This window comes from Marmota monax, unplaced genomic scaffold (assembly GCF_021218885.2).
Source record: "Marmota monax isolate L192 unplaced genomic scaffold, Marmota_monax_Labrador192_F-V1.1 WCK01_AAM20220418_F8-fsc00043, whole genome shotgun sequence".
Lineage (NCBI taxonomy): Eukaryota > Metazoa > Chordata > Mammalia > Rodentia > Sciuridae > Marmota > Marmota monax.
In genome coordinates this window covers 10,068,940-10,086,802 of record NW_026691982.1, presented here as the reverse complement: position 1 = coordinate 10,086,802, position 17,863 = coordinate 10,068,940, and the positions used below count along the sequence as shown (strand labels likewise).

The following is a 17,863-nucleotide window of genomic DNA, read 5'->3' as shown; positions in this document are numbered from 1 at the left end:
TTTAATGTATTAGTTGAATGTCTCCTCTATTAGATTATAACCTTCTTTGGGATTGAGCACAAAAATCAGAGGTAGAGTTGGGAAGACTTTTACTAATTGATCGTGTGGAAAGAGAAGAAAGAATGATGCCAAAATTTATTGCTGAGGAACTGAGTAGTGTTGCCCTTAACTGATAAAGAGTAGAGTTAGAGGGAATCAAGTAATCATAGAGCCATGGGAGCTTGTGGTTTAATTCTGGTTTTCTTCCTGCTGTACCTAACAGTAGTATCTACACACACACACACACACACACACACATACATAAGTGCATGTGTGTATGCACACTGTAGTAGTATGCACATTGTAGAGATACGTTAAATAAGATGAAGGGGCTGGGCATCATGGCACAAGTCTATAGTCTCAGCTATTTCAGAGGCTGATGGTGGAGGATCCTTTGGGCCCAGGAATTTGAGACCAGCCAGGGCAACATAATAAGAATCCATCTCAGAACAACCAACCAACCAACCAACCAAAAAATAAGATGGAGGGGCCCATTGTCTTTAGTGTAGTGTTAAAAGTGAGCCACTTCTTCTGACTATCCCATCATTATTATTCCTCTGGACAGTCTAGACCAGTCAAAAACACTGCTAATAGAAAATGCAAGCAATCCTGCCCTCCACCTAGTACTCTGAGTCACACAAATAGGAAAAACAATCTCAGACTTGTTATTGCTCCACGATTTTTATATATACATCAGTGGGCTAAAGGTAGAAACTATAGAAAAGAGCAACAGGGTTATGGTTTAGTATTTTCTCTTGTTATAATTTATATTGTTTTTAAAACATAATTGTTTTAATATTGTTAGGATCCTTATAACTTCCAAAGACTTGTAATTTCTAAATTCCAAGCAATTTAGTTTGAATAAAGATCATTCATGTGTTCTAGCACTGCTGTAAACCATGAAATGTAGTGATTTCTCTACTAGCATTTTAATTTGTTTTAATGAAATTACACAAGATATTAGCATGCACTGCAGTATTAAGAGTGTATTATTGTGAATACGCACATGCACTTATATATGTGTGTATAGATATAATTTTTTTGGTATTGGGGATTGAACTCAGGGGCACTGAACCACTGAGCCACATCCCCAGCCCTATTTTGTATTTTATTTAGGGACAGGGACTCACTAAATTGCTTGGTGCCTCACCGTTGCTGAGGCTGCCTCTGAACTCGTGATCCCCCGCCTCAGCCTCCCAAGTCGCTGGGATTACGGGCATGTGCCACCATGCCCAGAGATCATAAAATATTCTTACTGTGATCAATGTTAACGAAAGGAAAGAAAGTCAATGACCTAAAGTATTAGTTTTACATGTTTTTATTCTTAAGTCCATACTCATATAGGACAAATATACATAAAGTTTTACAGAGTACAATATTAAGGTTTGGCTATTTAATCCAAGTTTAACATGAGTATTATCTTTTAAGGCAATTTCCTTTAATAAATAACATATTAAAGGGTATATTATTCTGGAAGCAAATCATCTCCTAATTCTTCATCAGCAAAATCATCTTCATCGATTCTTTTTTTGGCTGCAGTTTTTGGTCTTTCTATTTGAGGGCCAAGTGGATCCACATAGGAAGCATCTAGGTTTCAAAACAGATTGTACCATTAGAGTAATATAGAAAAACAAAAGAAATACGAACCCATTTAGTCTTAATTAAAACTGAACAACTCAGAGTGAACAGAAATGCTCTCCCAAGTCATTTTAAGTTTTGTCTATATGTAAAAATTTGTAGTAATCCCCAATTATACATTTGCCATCTCACCAGTCTTCTTAAGACCTGCTATCCTGTGGGAACTGAATGGGGAGTACCAGCACTTGCCTATTTCTTTGTTACTGCTACTTTCATAAGGTTCATTTGTCCCAGGTAAAGCTCTGAGTTTGGCACTGAGTCGTTCACCTTTACTACTGGCACTACTGTTCTGGCCACTATCTGAAAACACAAAAATAAAAATGCATTTGTTTAATAGGCTGAGAAAACAACACTACTTACGTATCTTAAAGAATATTTATTTACCAAGAAACAGATTTTTTTCATCTGGAAGCCAACTTCTTAGAAATATAATTCTTGTTTAAAAGAATTTCTTGTGGGAAATCTATAATATATAAAACATCGCTTAACAGTAGTCTTTATATATATTCTTTCAAAGTGTGCTTAGTTATATAGGTTTCAATTTTACAGAAGTTGTATGAGAAATTGAGAGATTACCCTGACTGGTATAACTTTCTATAGAAATAGCATCTGAATAAATAACAAATAAAAGGGTACAAGATGAGTACGAGCTTTATCATCAACCTTAAATCAAGGCTAGTGAGAGGCCCTAAAACTACAGCATATGAAAAATATCATTATAGGTTGATCAGTTGAGCTCAGGTGGCACAGAACCTAGACCACACAATCACTTTCTTCAAACATTTACAGAAGGTTCATGTACATGATGATTAGGTATTCCCTGTATAGTGGGATAGATTTTGGCTTAAATACAAGGAAAAATTTGTAAGGAATTATAGCTGCCCTACTATAGGACATAATCTATATCACTGAAGATTTCAGAGAGGTTTGAATACTAACACTAGTAGGAAATATTAGTAGTACTTTTTAACCTTTAATTCCTATTATTATGTTTTATAAAAGAACCACTCCTTCAGTGCCAGTTTTTAATTTCTTCTCCTAAAATTTTTTCTACAGACCTTTTATTTGTTTTGCAGTGCTGAGGATTTTCTGCATGCAAAGCACATGTTCTACCACTGAGTTCCATCTTCAGCCCAATGAAGTCATCTTTTTCTATTTTGTAAGATTTACTTTTTTTGCAGGGGAGGAGGTCCTGGGGATTGAACCCATGGGTGCTTTACCAGTGAGCTACCATCCAATCTTTTTTTTTTTTTTTTTTAAGAGATAGGGTCTTGCTAAACTGCTGAGGTTTGCCAGCCATGCCCAGTAATGCTGGCTATTGAGTACAGAGCCCCAAGGATATTCCTCGCCTGAAAGCTTCACCTTTAATGAGAGCAGTCTATTCACTATTACTTAAAAAGTATACTTCATATTTTAGTTTATTAATATTGTCTCTGGGAATAAACAAGATGCGTCTTTAAAAATCCCCACTTTTGTATGTTTGTGTCACTGGGGATAAAACCTAAGGCTTTATATGTACTAGGCAAATGTTGTACCACTAAGCCATATCCTCACACCTAAAATCTCTACATAAAAGATTGGGCAATGGGCTGGGCGTAGTGGTACATCCAGCTTGGAGGCTGAGGCAGGAGGATCACAAGTTCAAAGGCAGTCTCAACAATGGTGAGGTACTAAGCAACTCAGTGAGACCCTGTCTCTAAATAAAAATACAAAAAAGTGCTGGGGATGTGCCCCAGTGGTTAAGCACCCCTGGGTTCAATCCATGGCACCAAGATAAATAAATAAACAAGCAAGCAAAAAAACAAACAAATAAATAAATAAAGTGGCCAATGGACCCCCAATCATAACTCCTTTGAGTTCTTAACCAAAATATTATATTTCCCTTACTATTGATGTTACTGGAAAACAAAATCTTTTTTTTTTAATATTTATTTTTCAGTTTTAGGTGGACACAATATCTTTATTTTTATGTGATGTTGAGGATTGAACCCAGTGCCCTGCGCATGCCAGGGGAGTGCACTACCGCTTGAGCCATATCCCCAGCCCAACAAAATCTTTTAATGCATTGAAGGTGTTTATACAAACTTTGGTATGTTTTTAATTATTTGTTCTTTAATATTTTGTTAGAATAAAGTCAATTTTTTTCCCATCCTGAAGTGTATATGGGTCTCTTTTAAATTACCTAAGAAAGCTTAGGTCAAAACTTGAAAACCATTGCTCTGCCTGGGTATGATAGTGTAAGCCTGTAATCACAGCCAACTGGGAGGCTAAGGCAGGAGGATCACAAGTTTGAAGGCAGCCTCAGCAATTCAGCAAGATCCTGTTCCAAACAATAAATAAAAAATAAAAAGGGATTGTGGTATATCTCAGTGGTAGAGCACCTCTGAATTCAGTCCCTATACTATGAAACAAAACAAAACAAAACCAAAATACAACAAAACTCCCCACCATTGGTCTAGGCAGTGTGTGTGTGTGTATATGTATATATATTTTTTTCATATAAAAGTTAGCATTAAAACCTTGAAATTGGGTTGGGGCTGGGGTTGTGGCTCAGTGGTTGAGCACTTGCCTAGCATGTATGAGGTACTGCGTTCAATTCTCAGCACCACATATAAATAAATGAATAAAATAAAGGTACATCAACATCTAAAAAAATATTTAAAAACAAAAACAAAACCCCAAAACCCTGAAATTGCCCTCAGGCACCCAAAACCAAAACCTTTCTGAAATTCTAACTTATGATTCACAACTTGAAGAACTTAAATCCTGTGGAAGAATAAAATAAAACCTGACCTCCTTTGAAAAACTTCACTTGTCCAAGTGAAAAAAATCAAATCAAATACTTTTTTTTTGAGATGGGGTCTCACTGTGTTGTGTGGGCAAAGTGATTTTCCTGCCTCAGCCTCCCAAGTAACTGGGTCTGCAGGTGTGTGCTACCACACCTAGCCCATTAATACAATTCTAAAAAGTTTTCATTATAAACACTAGTGGTGGTATATTGTGAATGCTGTCTTTTTATTATTTTAAATAAACTCTCATGGAGTAATAATGCCATGCATGGTATAAAAGAATCAGGAGTATTTGTAAGCCTAGATGATTTTGTTTTTGGTACTGGGGATTGAACCCAGGGGCACATTACCACTGAGCTATATGTTCAGTGCTTTTTGTTTTTATTTTGAGATAGGGTCTTGCTAAATTGCTGAGGGACTGGCTAAGTTGCCCAGGTTGGTCTCAAATTTGCAATTCCCCGGCCTCAGTCTCCCAAGTCAATGGGATTACAGATGGGTGCTGTTGTGATCAAGCTGGTGGGTTTTATGCTTAAATAATAAAGTGATAACATTTTGTAAATTATATTCATTTCACTATAGCAATAAATAACAATTACTACTTCCTGGAGGGAAATAATATAATAAGTATGTTAAGAAAATAAAAATTTGGCAATCAGTTCATTTGAACTTTCTATTGGTTAACACTAAAACTTCAAATGGGTCTTTTATTTATTTTGTAGGATGAAAATCTTAGCATTCTAGAAATTAGAGTAAAAAGGAATCTGGAACTTATCTATGAAGAAAAGAATACCTGTATGAAATAAACAAGCAAAATTAAATATATTAATTGCATATAATTACATATGAAAAAGCAAAGAGTGGAAAAACATAAAACTAAAATTATACAAAATATCACACACACATATTTATATATTTTTATAATGTAAAAATAAAAAGAGGGCTGGGGATGTGGCTCAAGTGGTAGCACACTCATCTAGCATGTGTGAGGCACTGAGTTTGATTCTCAGCACCACAAAAAATGAAATAAAGATACTGTGTCTACCTAAAACTAAAAAATAAAAAAACAATTAAATAAAATAAAAAAATAAAAATAAAAGAACTGGCTGGGTGCGGTGGCACATGCCTGTAATCCCAGTGGCACAGGAAGCTGAGACAGGAGGATGGCAATTTCAAAGCCAGCCTCAGCAATGGTGAGGCACTAAGCTAAGCAACTCAATAAGACACTGTCTCTAAATACAAAATAGGGCTGGGGATGTGGCTCAGTGGTCGAGCGCCTCTGAGTTCAATCCCTGCTACAAAACAAACAAATAAATAAAAGAACCATAACTATAATTTAAGTCCAAAAAGGCTCACACTAAGATACACTATAATCAAATGGTCAAAAGTCAAAGACAAAGTGAATCTTCAAAGTAGCAAAGAAAAGTGACTTGTCACTTATAAGGAAACTTCTGTAAAACTACCAGTAGATTTCTCAAAAGAAACATTACAGGCCAGCAGTTAGTGGATGATATTTTCAAAGCATTGAAAGCGGGGGTTGGGGATATAGCTCACTCTGTAGAGTGCTTGCCTCACATGTAAAGGCCCTGGGTTCAATCCCTAGCACCACAAAAAAACAAAAACAAAACCACTATTAAAGATCTTAACACCTTTTGGATAAACAAAGGCTGAGGGAGTTTATCACCACTAGATATGCCTAACAAAAATTATTAAAGAAAGTCCTTAAAGTTGATGTGAAAGGATACTAGATAGCAACATAAAAGCCTATGAAAATATAAAGCTCTATGATAAAGGTACCTATAAAGACAAATACAGAATGATTCAATAATGTCATAATGGTGCAGAAATGATTTTTAATTCATGTACAGAATTTAAAAGATAAAAGTATAAAAATACTATGAAACTAGGTTATAGATAAAAAAACAAAATATATATAACCTGTGGTATCAATATAAAATGGGGGGATATAAAGGAGTAGAGATTTATATGCAATTAAAATTAAATTGATATCAGTTAAAAATATTGTTATATTCTATAAAACATCTGTAAATACTACAGAAAAAAATGCACACAGATGGATGGTAGCACAAAAGAAAATGAGAATACCAGGCATAATGGCACAAACCCAGGAAGCAGAGGCAGGAGAAACACAGGTTCAAGGCCAGCATGGGCACTTAGTGAGACCCTGTCTCAAAAGAAAAATGAAGAAAAAGGTTGAGTGGGTGGGCTGGGGATTTAGCTTTGTGCTTAAATGTGAAGGCCTCAGTTTAATTCCCAAGTACTGCAACAACAACAAAAAGAAGAAGAAAAGAAAGAAAGGAATCAAATCTTGTCACTACAAACACTCAATAAAGCACAAAAGAAAGCAGAAATAGAGTAAAATTTGTGTAAAATAGCTATAAGTCACATAAAAACAATTAACACAATGGCATGATCAGTTCTTCACTACCACCAATTATTTTAAATGAAAATTAGTTAAATCCCCCAATCTAAAGATATAAATGGGTGAATGGATACAGCAAAACACAACAAAAATAATAAAACTAAGATTCAATTATATGCAGATAATTTTAAAGATGTCATAAAGAAGTGTTAGAACTAGCTGGGCTGTAATCCTGTAAACCTGTAATCCCAGTGACTCAGGAGGTGAGGCAGAAGGATTGCAAGTTTTAGGATAACCTCAGCAATTTAGCAAGACTCCAAGCAACTTACTGAGATCCTGACTCAAAATAAAAAAATAAGAAGGGCTGGGAATGTAGCTTAGTGGTAAAGTGCCCCTGGACTAAATCCCCAGTACCAAAACCAAAAACCAAATAAATAAATAAATAAAATTACAATTAAATTAAAAAAAATTGTTAGAACTAATTAATAAGTTTCGCAAAGTTGGATATACAAAATTAACCCACAAAAATCATTTGTATATCTATACACTAACAAATAATGAATAATTTGAAAATGAAAGTAATAAAAAGAATTCCATTTATAATAGCATCAAAAATAATAAAATATTTAGGAAGAAAGCAAAGAGGTGAAAGACACATATACCACAATCTATTACTTAAAAGAAATTAAAGGTGACAAATGGTAAGGCAGCTAGTGTCATGGATTGGAAGATTTTATATTGTTAAAATATTCATACTACCCAAAGAAATCTGGAGATTGAATGCAATCCCAATCACCATTGCAATGATACCTTGTCCAGAAAGAGAAAAAAACCCATCCTGAAATTCACATGGACTCTCAAAAGACACATAGACAAAATCATCTTTGAGAAAAAGGAAAAAAAGGTACAATGCTATAGCAATCAAAATAGTATGGTACTGGCATAAACACAAATATACAGACCAAGGGAACAGAATAGAAAGCCTAGAAATAAATCCTCTTGTATATGGTCAAATGATTTTTGAAAAGGATGCCAAAAGGGTACACAGTGGAAAAAGGATAGTCTCATTAGCAGCCAATGCTGGGAAAACTGTATATCCAAATGCAAAAGAATGAGGCTAGAGCCTTACCTTACACTATATATGAAAATTAATAAAAAGTAGCAAAGGCCTTGCCAAGCGTTGTGGTGTGCACCTGTAATTCCAGTGATTTGGGAGGCTAAGGCAGGAGGATCTTTCCAGGCCAGTCTCACAATTTAGCAAGATCCTGTCTCAAATTAAAAAAGGACTGGGATGTAGTTCAGATTTAGTGGCAAAACCAACATCAAAATCTAGGTTTTTCTATCAATGTTTTTTTTTAAATGTAACTTAAGATGTACACTTGTGTTAGTCCTACCAAAAGTTAAGTAAAGCTGGAGGCTGTAAAGTAAAGGTGCTTATGAGAGTGCCTAATATTTATATATCACAAAGGACTCTAGAGATACAAGCTTGTCCTGCATTTCAGAGACTGGTTAAAATACTAATTGTTTTCATATTAATTGTTTAACAAAAAAGTAATGCTTTGCTGTCTTGTTTCTTGTTGTCCTAGCATAAACCTTGCCCTATTTATACCTTGTCCAGTCACCTTCCAGCTGCCACCATGGACCTTTGTACTGCTGTGATGCTGAATACCCTTAATTGTCTATACCCCACCTGAGAGAAAACAAGGACTTTGCGTCACTTCCCCACAACTTGGCCCTCTCTCAGCAGGAAATAACTTAGAGATGTTGTCACCTGCTGGGAGCCATTAGCCAAGTAGGTATGACAATTTCCTTGCCAGCGTACCCCATGTTGCTTAGTGGAAGGACTCGTGGAAATAGGACATTTTGCAGTGACATTGCATGTATGTGACCTTGCTCAAGGACCAAGGCGGATCCGGGTTTAGGGTGTTCCCGGTTTAGGATGATCCGGGTTTAGGGCGTTCCCGGTTTAGGACTATCCGGGTTTAGGGTGGTTCCAGGTTTAAGGTTATTCCTGCTGGGAATAGGGCGTATCCTGCTGCCTGAGTTCCCCTTGAGTTCTCACGGGATTCAGACAGTATTTTTTGGGAGACAGAAGCCCAGTGGGGGTGGATTTGGGCAGAGAACGTGGATTTCCCCAGAACGTGTTTGTAGAGTGCTGGTGTGAGTTCGGGAATAAAGAGTTGCTGTTTGAATCTACAAGCTGTGTGGTGGCTCGTGATTGTGTGCCCAGCCAGACTGCGGCAGTCACCCACTTTTCCATCCCTTTGCCTTCTGAATATAGCCCTCATTGCTCTAAGGTTTATTTTTTTAAAAAATGTTTTTTTTTTCTTTCTTCTCCCTTCTCCCCAATCCCTAACAAGATTAAGAAGACACTGTTATCTTTTCTTCTCCTTTTCTTCTCCTTGAATACATCCACTACAGGAAGGAGATGCCTATTGAGGATCTGGGAAGTGAATGTCTCCAAAATTAACAAGTGAATCCTAACACATCATCAGGGTGCCCTGATGTGTGTAAAGTGTAGCACATGGACATTTCTCATATTTATTTTCCTACATGCTGTTTCAAGCTCAGCAGTGGTTGACCCTATGAAATGTGACTGTCTTAGTAATGAAAATTAAACATCTAAAGGGAACTCACAATCTCTTTACACAGCCCAGTGTTCTCCTATCTCCAGAATAGCCTGGATCCCTTTGTTTTATAGGCAGATTTGCTATCTTGAGGCTTGGGATAAATCTCCCAAAATTTCTACTTGGTGGCAGCCTACATCCTACCTTAGTCAATGTTTTTACAAGGCAACTCATACTAAGAAGGCAAACTATTTACAATATTTTAGTGTTACAGTTGTTTTTTTCTCTTCTGGAATAGGGATTGAACCCAGTGGTGCTCTACCACTGAGCTACAAGCCCTGTCATTTTCATTTTTTATCTTGAGTTAGGGTCTTGTTAAGTGGCTGAGGCTGTTCTCAAACTTGCTATCCTTGTGTCTCAGTCTCCTGAGTCACTGGGATTACAGGTATGTGCCAACATGTCTGGCTAGTGTTACAATTTTTAAATATATATATTTTGGTGAGAACATGAGTTTTACAACATAGGGTCTATTCACAGAGCAAATTAAGTAAGGCTAAGGGGTTTAACTACATAAACTTCTACTACATATTCTCTTCAACATAAATTCAGTTTTCAAGGGAATATAGTCTTATTTAGAAAGAATGTGGTAAGGGGCATGAAAATTATTTAGAGTAATAGATAAATTTAAGACAAAAAACTGTGCAGAGAAGATAAAATGTAACGCATTTAATTTCTGTTAGTTTTCTACACTATTAAAGTAGAGATTTTTTTTTTTTTTTTTTTTTTTCAGGGTCAAGGACTGAACTCAGGGCCTTGTGTGTGCTAGGCCAGAAGTTTGCTATTGAGCTAAATCCTCAAGCCCTAAAGCAGAGTTTTCTTTTTTCTAAAATCAGATTTGTTCTTGCTCAGTAACTTATCTGTTCTACACTTGGCAGAGGCACTCTCTTTGAAGACTTTATAATCTGTGGGTGACTTTTACCTTAAACATTTACTATAATTTCCATGGTGTCACACCTACAACACATTTTAAAGATACAATAAAATTATATGCACTTCTTGCATTTTTCTTATTTTATTGATTTCTGTACACTTTTCAGTAAACATTTTTGTTTATAGAAAAGTAAAAAGTAAACCATATTGTGCAATTACTACAATTCATTACATTTTAGTTGCAAGTAAGATTGTTTCTAAGAAGTTACATCATCTCTGGAAGTTATGTTAAGTGATCCAAGTCTATGGAGCTCCTAATGGCATCATAATCTCCCTTAAAGATGGGCCAAGGAAGCCTGATGTCAGATCTCACCCCAGGGAAGGACAAGGGGGCCTGTAGTAACTGCCAATGGATGATGCAACTGTAGAGAACATAAGTGCACTTGGAATTATTTCCAGTTATATATTTAGTACATTCCCAGCATTTTCTACCATAAATAATGTGATTGATATGTATGTATGCAACTCTTAATCTGAATCTGATTTACTTACTTTATTTTTTATAGTATTGGAGATTGAACCCAGGGGTGCTTTCCAATGAGCCATACCCCTGGTCCCTCTTATTTTTTATTCTCAGACAAGGTCTTTCTGACCTCTAACTTGTGATCCTCCTGTCTCAGCCTCCTGAGCAGCTGGGATCACATGATTATTTCTTTAAAACAAGTTCCTATCAAAGGATATGGACACTTTAAAGGTCTTGATGAATATTAACAAACATCCCCAGCAGAGTATATCACCCCCAATGGCAGAATTCAGTTTATGTTTATAAAGAACGTGTATTTTCATCTTATCCTTGCTATCTTGAGTTATTTTTAAAAATTGCTAATTTTATAGGTTAGTTTGCATTTCTTTAATTTTCAGTGAGACTGCACATTTCACCACCATGAATAAGAGAACAATTTATACCTTCTTCTCTACCTCCCTGCAACCTATTCATTTCTTAAATCATTGGAGTCTGATTGTTGCCTCTGACTATGGACTGAGCATGGCTTTTTTTAGGGTCAGCAATAATATCTTAAAAAATCCACTTGTCCTTCTTAGTTCTTCAATACATGTCTAACATTTCCCCCAACCCTTGAGGTAGGCAGTCTATCCACTATCTCCTATCAGTTTCTTATTTTTTAAAAAATATTTATTCTTAAATTTTAGGTGGACACAATATCTTTATTTTACATTTATGTGGTGCTGAGGATCGAACCCAGTGCCCCGTGCATGCTAGGCGAGCTAACAGGGATACATCAAAATTGGAAAAGCTGACCCTGATGGCAACATCAGGTGAGGAGAGGGAGACTGAGGGATTCAGTGAAGATGTAAGAAAAGGAGGAAACTAATTTATTATATTTTTATTACATTTTAATTTTATTTTTCCTTTTTGTAGTACTGGGGATTGTTCCTGGGGGCTACCAGTAAGTTATAATGTCAGCCCTTTTTAAATTTCTTTGAGACAGGGTCTCACAAAGTTGCTAAAGCTGGCCATAAAATTGTGATCCTCTTGCTGCAGCCTCCTAAGTAGCTGGGATTACAAGTGTGCACCACCACGCCTGTCTATATTTTGCATATTAAGTGCTTAATTTGACACTTGGCATATAAGATATGGGTGAAGCTAAAGGATACTAATTTACTGAACACTTACTGGGGTTAGAAACTTGATAAATGCTTATTTGTTGATGGAAAGGCAGAAAGGTGGGAAGGGAAAAAAGAAGGAAGAACTGTTAAAATGTGTGTATTTGGGTATATGTGCATGCACACACACGTATATATAAAATGTGTGTGCTGTGTATATTTTATATATAACAGACAAATATATAAAAATATTAAAAGGGGCTGGCATGCATGTATATATAGAAATACACACATTCACAGATCTGTAAAATTTTTAAAATTTTTAAAAAATTTGTAAAATTTTTAGATTGGATTTCTGTGCTTTAGTAATTTGCCTCTGGTACTCAAGAGATGATTTACAAACATTTTGGCTAGCAAGGTTATTGAATAGATAGTTTTTAAAATTACTGATTTGGAAAGATGACTAACACTGATTTTTATAGTTAATTTCTATTATTTTTGTTTAAAAAATTATAGTACAGTAAGCTAGAGGTGCATTTGTTTACATGTACTTTCATGTATGGATAAACATGACCTAGCAGTGGCAGGAAAAACACTGAGAATAACAAACTCAAGGCCACACATCCAATAGCTGTAAGAAGATGGATACTAGCATTAGGATGGGTGTTAGTATTTCCAGCACTGCTCATGTGCTCCTTTGTCAAATAGAAATCAAAGTGCCCACACTGACCCTTACTGAGAGTTTGCTTATGTTGAGAATTATTTTAAGAGCTTTCCCTGTATTAACCCATTTTCTTCACTTATTGGGTAGGTCCCATTTTCAGTCTCATTTTGTTGTCCAAGGTCCCTTTAGATGTGGTGAGTTGACAAAGGTGGTCCATGGATACTGAATGAATACCAAAACTAAGGAATCGATCAGAGTGACCTCGAAGTCAGGGAACAGGCTAAGGGGTCAGAGGAAAGAACATGTTCTGTTGAAGATATAAACCCACATACACCATTGTTATATTGCTGGTAAGAGAATTTCACAGATACAGAACCTTAGTGTTCAAACTATACACCTCATTAGAAGGTGGAACCAGTGCTTTGATCACAAGGATAATTTCTAGGTCCAACCTCTCCCTACCATTCATGGAGAGTGGTTTAGAGTAGGGTTTACTAAACTATAATCTGAGCTTCTCCTATTTTTGTACATGAAGTGAGCTAAGAATGGTTTGTACGCTTTTAAATAATTAAGGAAAAAGCAAAGAAGATTTCGTGACACTTGAAAATTAAATGACATTCAAATTACTACCATGCCAGTTCACTTACATACTGTCTATAGCTGCTTCCATGATACAAGAGCAGAATGGGATTGTCTCTACAGAACCATGGCCTTCACGCCTAAACTATCTGACCCTTAACAGAACAAGTCTGCCGCCTCTGAGAGAATCACCAAATCCAAAAGCAGGGGAAACCCTGGCAGAGCAGACTAACAAGACATACTAGCACACACAAATTTCTTCTTGGCTATAACTATAGTGACTCTAACTATAACTTGCTACAGTGATGTAACTATCTTTTAATACCTATTTCTAAGTAGGCTTCCTTTTTGATACATACATGCTGCAAAGTAGTCAGATACTAGGGTATTCAGAAAAAACTATGATCTAGACTTCTCGGATAAAGGGGTGCACAAGTTGATATTAGGAGAAATGATAGCACCCAGCACCAAAGCCTCAAGACTCTCTCCTTCACATGCATGCTAATTCCTGTTTCTCTGCGATAAGCTTTATAGGCACCTTCTCAGAGTGACTAGTCGTTCCGTGACAATAATTTCTGTGTCTCATCATTCCCAGGAGACATGGGACATGACTTCTTCACTCTCTTGTGAAGCAACCATCAAGATCCAGCAAAACTGTGGGAAAGTTTTCTACTCAAAGAACCTGCTCACACTTGTACTATACTCTTAAAATAAAACTAGGTTACAATGTACTTTATAAAAGATATGTTGCTCAAAAAGTTGACTGTAAAGTGAATTTCTGTTCACTGAGTCATAATATTCTGATTTTCATTATAACATTTTCAGTGTAAAACTGATACATTTTCATAGGAAGAATTCACATCTAAGACATCTTAAAAATCACACTAAAAAATGAAGCAAACCATTAAAGAAGCACACAAGCAAAAAACAATATAAAATGAAACCTTAATAACACAGCACTTGAAATAAGTCACAAAAATGCCACCATCATGCCAAGATAGAAAATGCTTTACAAGGAGACATTCTTGCATCTTGAGGACATATACACATGAGAAGCAGATGTGTTCAGTGGATTTCCCAGGCCTTTAAAAGTAGCTGTCAAAACAGGTGGGAACAGGGTTATTCTCCACCTCAGTACATCCATGGAAAACATAAACACTGTTGGTTATTGAGACTCTGAAATTGTAGAATATAGTTCTTATTTTGATGTTGAATTTCATTGTGACTCAACTTAACTTTTTTTTTTCTGGGTGGATTCATGCTTGACACTAAGTTGCTAAAATCTGACCCCCAAACTCTGCTTTTGAAAGAGCAATGCATTTTTACTTCAAGTAGTTAAAATGAGTGATAGTGTCAAGGTGTGAGGCCAAGGCTGGGTGACTAAAGATATCACACACTGGAAATCTGACTGAGGTGGTAAAAGCAGTAGCCACTGAATCTTGGCATTATTTTACTCCTAGAGTATGGTTTTCCCATTTAGGTCCTGGGATCAGCAGAAGCAGCACTGCTAGGAACTAGTTAAACATGACACTCCTCAGCTCCAGCATTCTAACAGGTCTTCCAGGTGATTGTAAATCTGAGAACCACTGAGGATGTAGGCAGGTATGGTTCATTAAACAAATCAATAGAAAAATAAGGCCTCAGTGAAATTAGTCTGATATACATACACAGAAACAAAAATTCCCCCATAATTTTCAAGGGCTCTTAAGTACTTCATAAATAGCTATAAAAAAATCAACAATTCTTATATATGAATTAAAGTCTAGATTGGTCCTCTCCTTAGGCAAAACTTTGAAAATCTAGTTGGAGTTACTGCATTTAACATATTAAATTAGCTTAAGACAGGCCTCATGTGGATTCGCATTAAAAAATTCTCTCCCCCAATCTGATCTGTGACTAACTCAGACAAAGGACCAAGTATTTCCATGTTAAGGTATAAAGGTGCATCTCTAGGTTTCAAAAGTTAGAGGTAGAAGATGGTGAAATGGGGCTCCCTTTCCCTACAAGTTAGGAGTGGGGATTCCTAAATGTGCTCCCCACTTAGTGCCTGGGGGCAGGGTGCAGCCACAGTAGGCTATAGGATGCTCTGGGAGGGATTCCCAAGGCAAAAGGAGGAAGTAGGGAGAGAGGCAGCCATAGCCTGGTTTATTCCAACTTTAAGGCCAGGGCTGACGTTGGGGTAGCCTGTGCTTAGAATAAGAGAAAGGGAGACAGACATGTATCCTGAACAAGTGTCAGGATGGAACCAGGGATGCCAGACAGAGGTTTTCAAATCAACTGCAGGATGAGTGAGGAGGTCTAGGGTGACATATACTTTAAGTGTCAGGAAATAAGGAACAAAAAGGCAAACAGTAGGATGAAAAAAATAAAAATAAAAATAAAAAAAACCAAGCACCCGGGAATGGACTGTTCAATGCTTTAAACTTGTGCCAAGAGAATTAAGCCTGTTTGGAAAATGCCTCAGGAGCACAGAGTTTCTTCTTGGAAATGTCTCATGTGAGAAGAAAGCTTACTGTGCATTAGGACTATGTGTGTTACACTAAAACAGACTGGATGGGAGGAAGGAAAATTGGTTGAATTTGATACAACAGCAATGGAGAGGACAGGGAAGGAGGCGATTTTCTTTTTAAATTTTTTTTCTAAGTTGTAGTTGGACAGAATATCTTTATTTTATTTATTTATTTTTATGTGGTGCTGAGGATCGAATCCAGCACCTTGCACATGCTAGGTGAGTGCTTTACCACTGAGCCACAATCCCAGCCCCAGGAGGTAATTTTGAACAGAAAGGCCTTTATTCTCTTGCACAGAGGTATCATACTGGGGGTAGTGTCCCTTCTTCTCTGAACCCCTAACGGTGGAGGAGCTGAGGCCCAGGTGAAGTCCTCTCCTTTAGATCTGAGGCACCATATGATTTAAAGAATGTTATGGGAAAGACCACCAGGGAGGCTGATTTTTTCATGTCAGAGGATCTGGACTTCAGTGGCCTCAAGGCGCTTTGGTCATCTGATGTTTCCAATGATAGATGTCGGAATATTCCTGGTGAGACTTTTCTTGCAGTTGGATTCTGCCTGCCCTCCTCTGGGTTTGGGAGCAATCTATGGCTGTGCTTAGAAGGCACTGAGATTTCTGAGGCAGGTTTTCAGAATGAACAATCTGGGAGGCTTGGACTCAGGCTTAGGGGAGAGGTTCTATAAGCCTTCAGATTACCAGGGAAGGCTCTGGGGACTTAACGTAAGGTTGCTTGCTGATGTTAGGAAGGAAGTGGTTGGTTATTCTGAACTTAAAATTTGCAGAGGGAAGTGCAGGGTCCTCAGAGGATGGTGAAGCTGGTCTAGAATTTTAATACATAATTATTACTTCCCTAAGAGTTACTCATGGCAATTATTCCTTAAAGGGACACTCAATTTTTCAAGAACATTTACATCACATATTTCTTGCTTCCTATGAGCAAGCAGCATCAAGTTGGTTTGGTGAGCCTTCAAGTTTTTTAACTGGGGCACAATGCCTTTGTCTGCTGACTTCTTGGATGCTAATAACATTTTTGATATAAATCCACAATCCCTCATCTACAACTCCAAATTCCAAAGAGCTGCTCTGAAAGTCAGGATTTCAGATGGCAATATTGAACTTCTTGGACATAAATCTTGATCTGAAGGTATTTACAGTTTTATTTCTCCTTAGTGTGAATATTCATATATGAACATTCATATTTAATAAGAAATACTGGGTTTGACTATGAAGTGCTAATGAGCCGTATCATTTTCCTACACAACAAACATTCTGAACTCCACCACAAGCGTGACCCTAAATAATTTGGATGAGAAGCTGTGGAGCTGTATAGCTGTCTCTAGATATTAAGAACTACTGGGTCAGATCTCTCAGACCCAAAACTTAGCTCACCCTAACTCAAGATGGTCAAATGGTTTCATTAAAGCAGAAATTATGGGAAGAAACTTTGGCAGAAGTAAGGAGATATCTGGATACAGGGGACATCAAGGAGAGAGCAGCTTCTGTCAGGATTGATGGAGGCCAAGAAGGTAGGAATACTGCTCCTTGATGTGGTAGGCTGCCTTTCATGCTCTTGGGACCCAGGCTCAATGCTGTTTCTACTCATTTTTCGAGCTCTGAGTCACAGGTTCTATGGCCCAAGGGCAAACATGCCAGGGGCAGGAAGTTTAGTTGGAGAAGCTGGATTGGCCAATGAGGAATCAAGCAGTTTGGCTACAACTAGATGCCACTGATGCTGTAAGTGCCTGAATATACCTGGAAAAGCAGAGCTCTAATTCAAGAAGAAATTTCCATTCTAACTGCAGTTTCTATCACATGTGCATTTCTTTACCATGGCAGCACAGGTAGCAGCATTAGAAACTTGTATATTTATCTTTACAAATAGGTTCTAATTTCCTTGCATGCAGGGAACCTTTCTGTTTGACCCTAGGTTGTTGACAGTTAGTATGGTTTCTTGTACACAGCATGATTCCTGTAAATGTTGTGAATGAATTCAAGGATGAGCTAATACAATAATTACATTTTTCTTTCATCTACTCCTAGATCACAGACAACTATGACAGAATGTAACTGGGTAGTTACATGAAGTTGGGTTGCATATGCAAGATAGTGCTAAGTATGGATAGGAGAGAATGTGGGTATATTT

General features: G+C 37.0%; 1 protein-coding gene across 7 annotated transcripts in view; it reads right to left on the bottom strand.

Annotated features, from left to right (window-relative positions):
- Window positions 1-1,341: 1,341 nt before the first annotated feature.
- The window catches only part of Ift88 (intraflagellar transport 88), a 132,185-nt gene continuing 115,663 nt past the window's right edge, over window positions 1,342-17,863 (bottom strand). For 5 of the 7 annotated variants that reach the window (XM_046447645.2, XM_046447650.2, XM_058580642.1 and 2 more), the window contains 2 exons: window positions 1,867-1,977; window positions 1,342-1,626 (listed from right to left, as the gene is read on the bottom strand). In XM_046447645.2, the coding sequence (XP_046303601.1) occupies window positions 1,505-1,626; window positions 1,867-1,977 (233 nt within the window). In that variant the 3' untranslated portion in view covers window positions 1,342-1,504. The remainder of the gene's footprint in view (window positions 1,627-1,866; window positions 1,978-17,863) is intronic. The other 2 variants (XM_058580645.1, XM_058580644.1) reach the window with 2 other exon arrangements.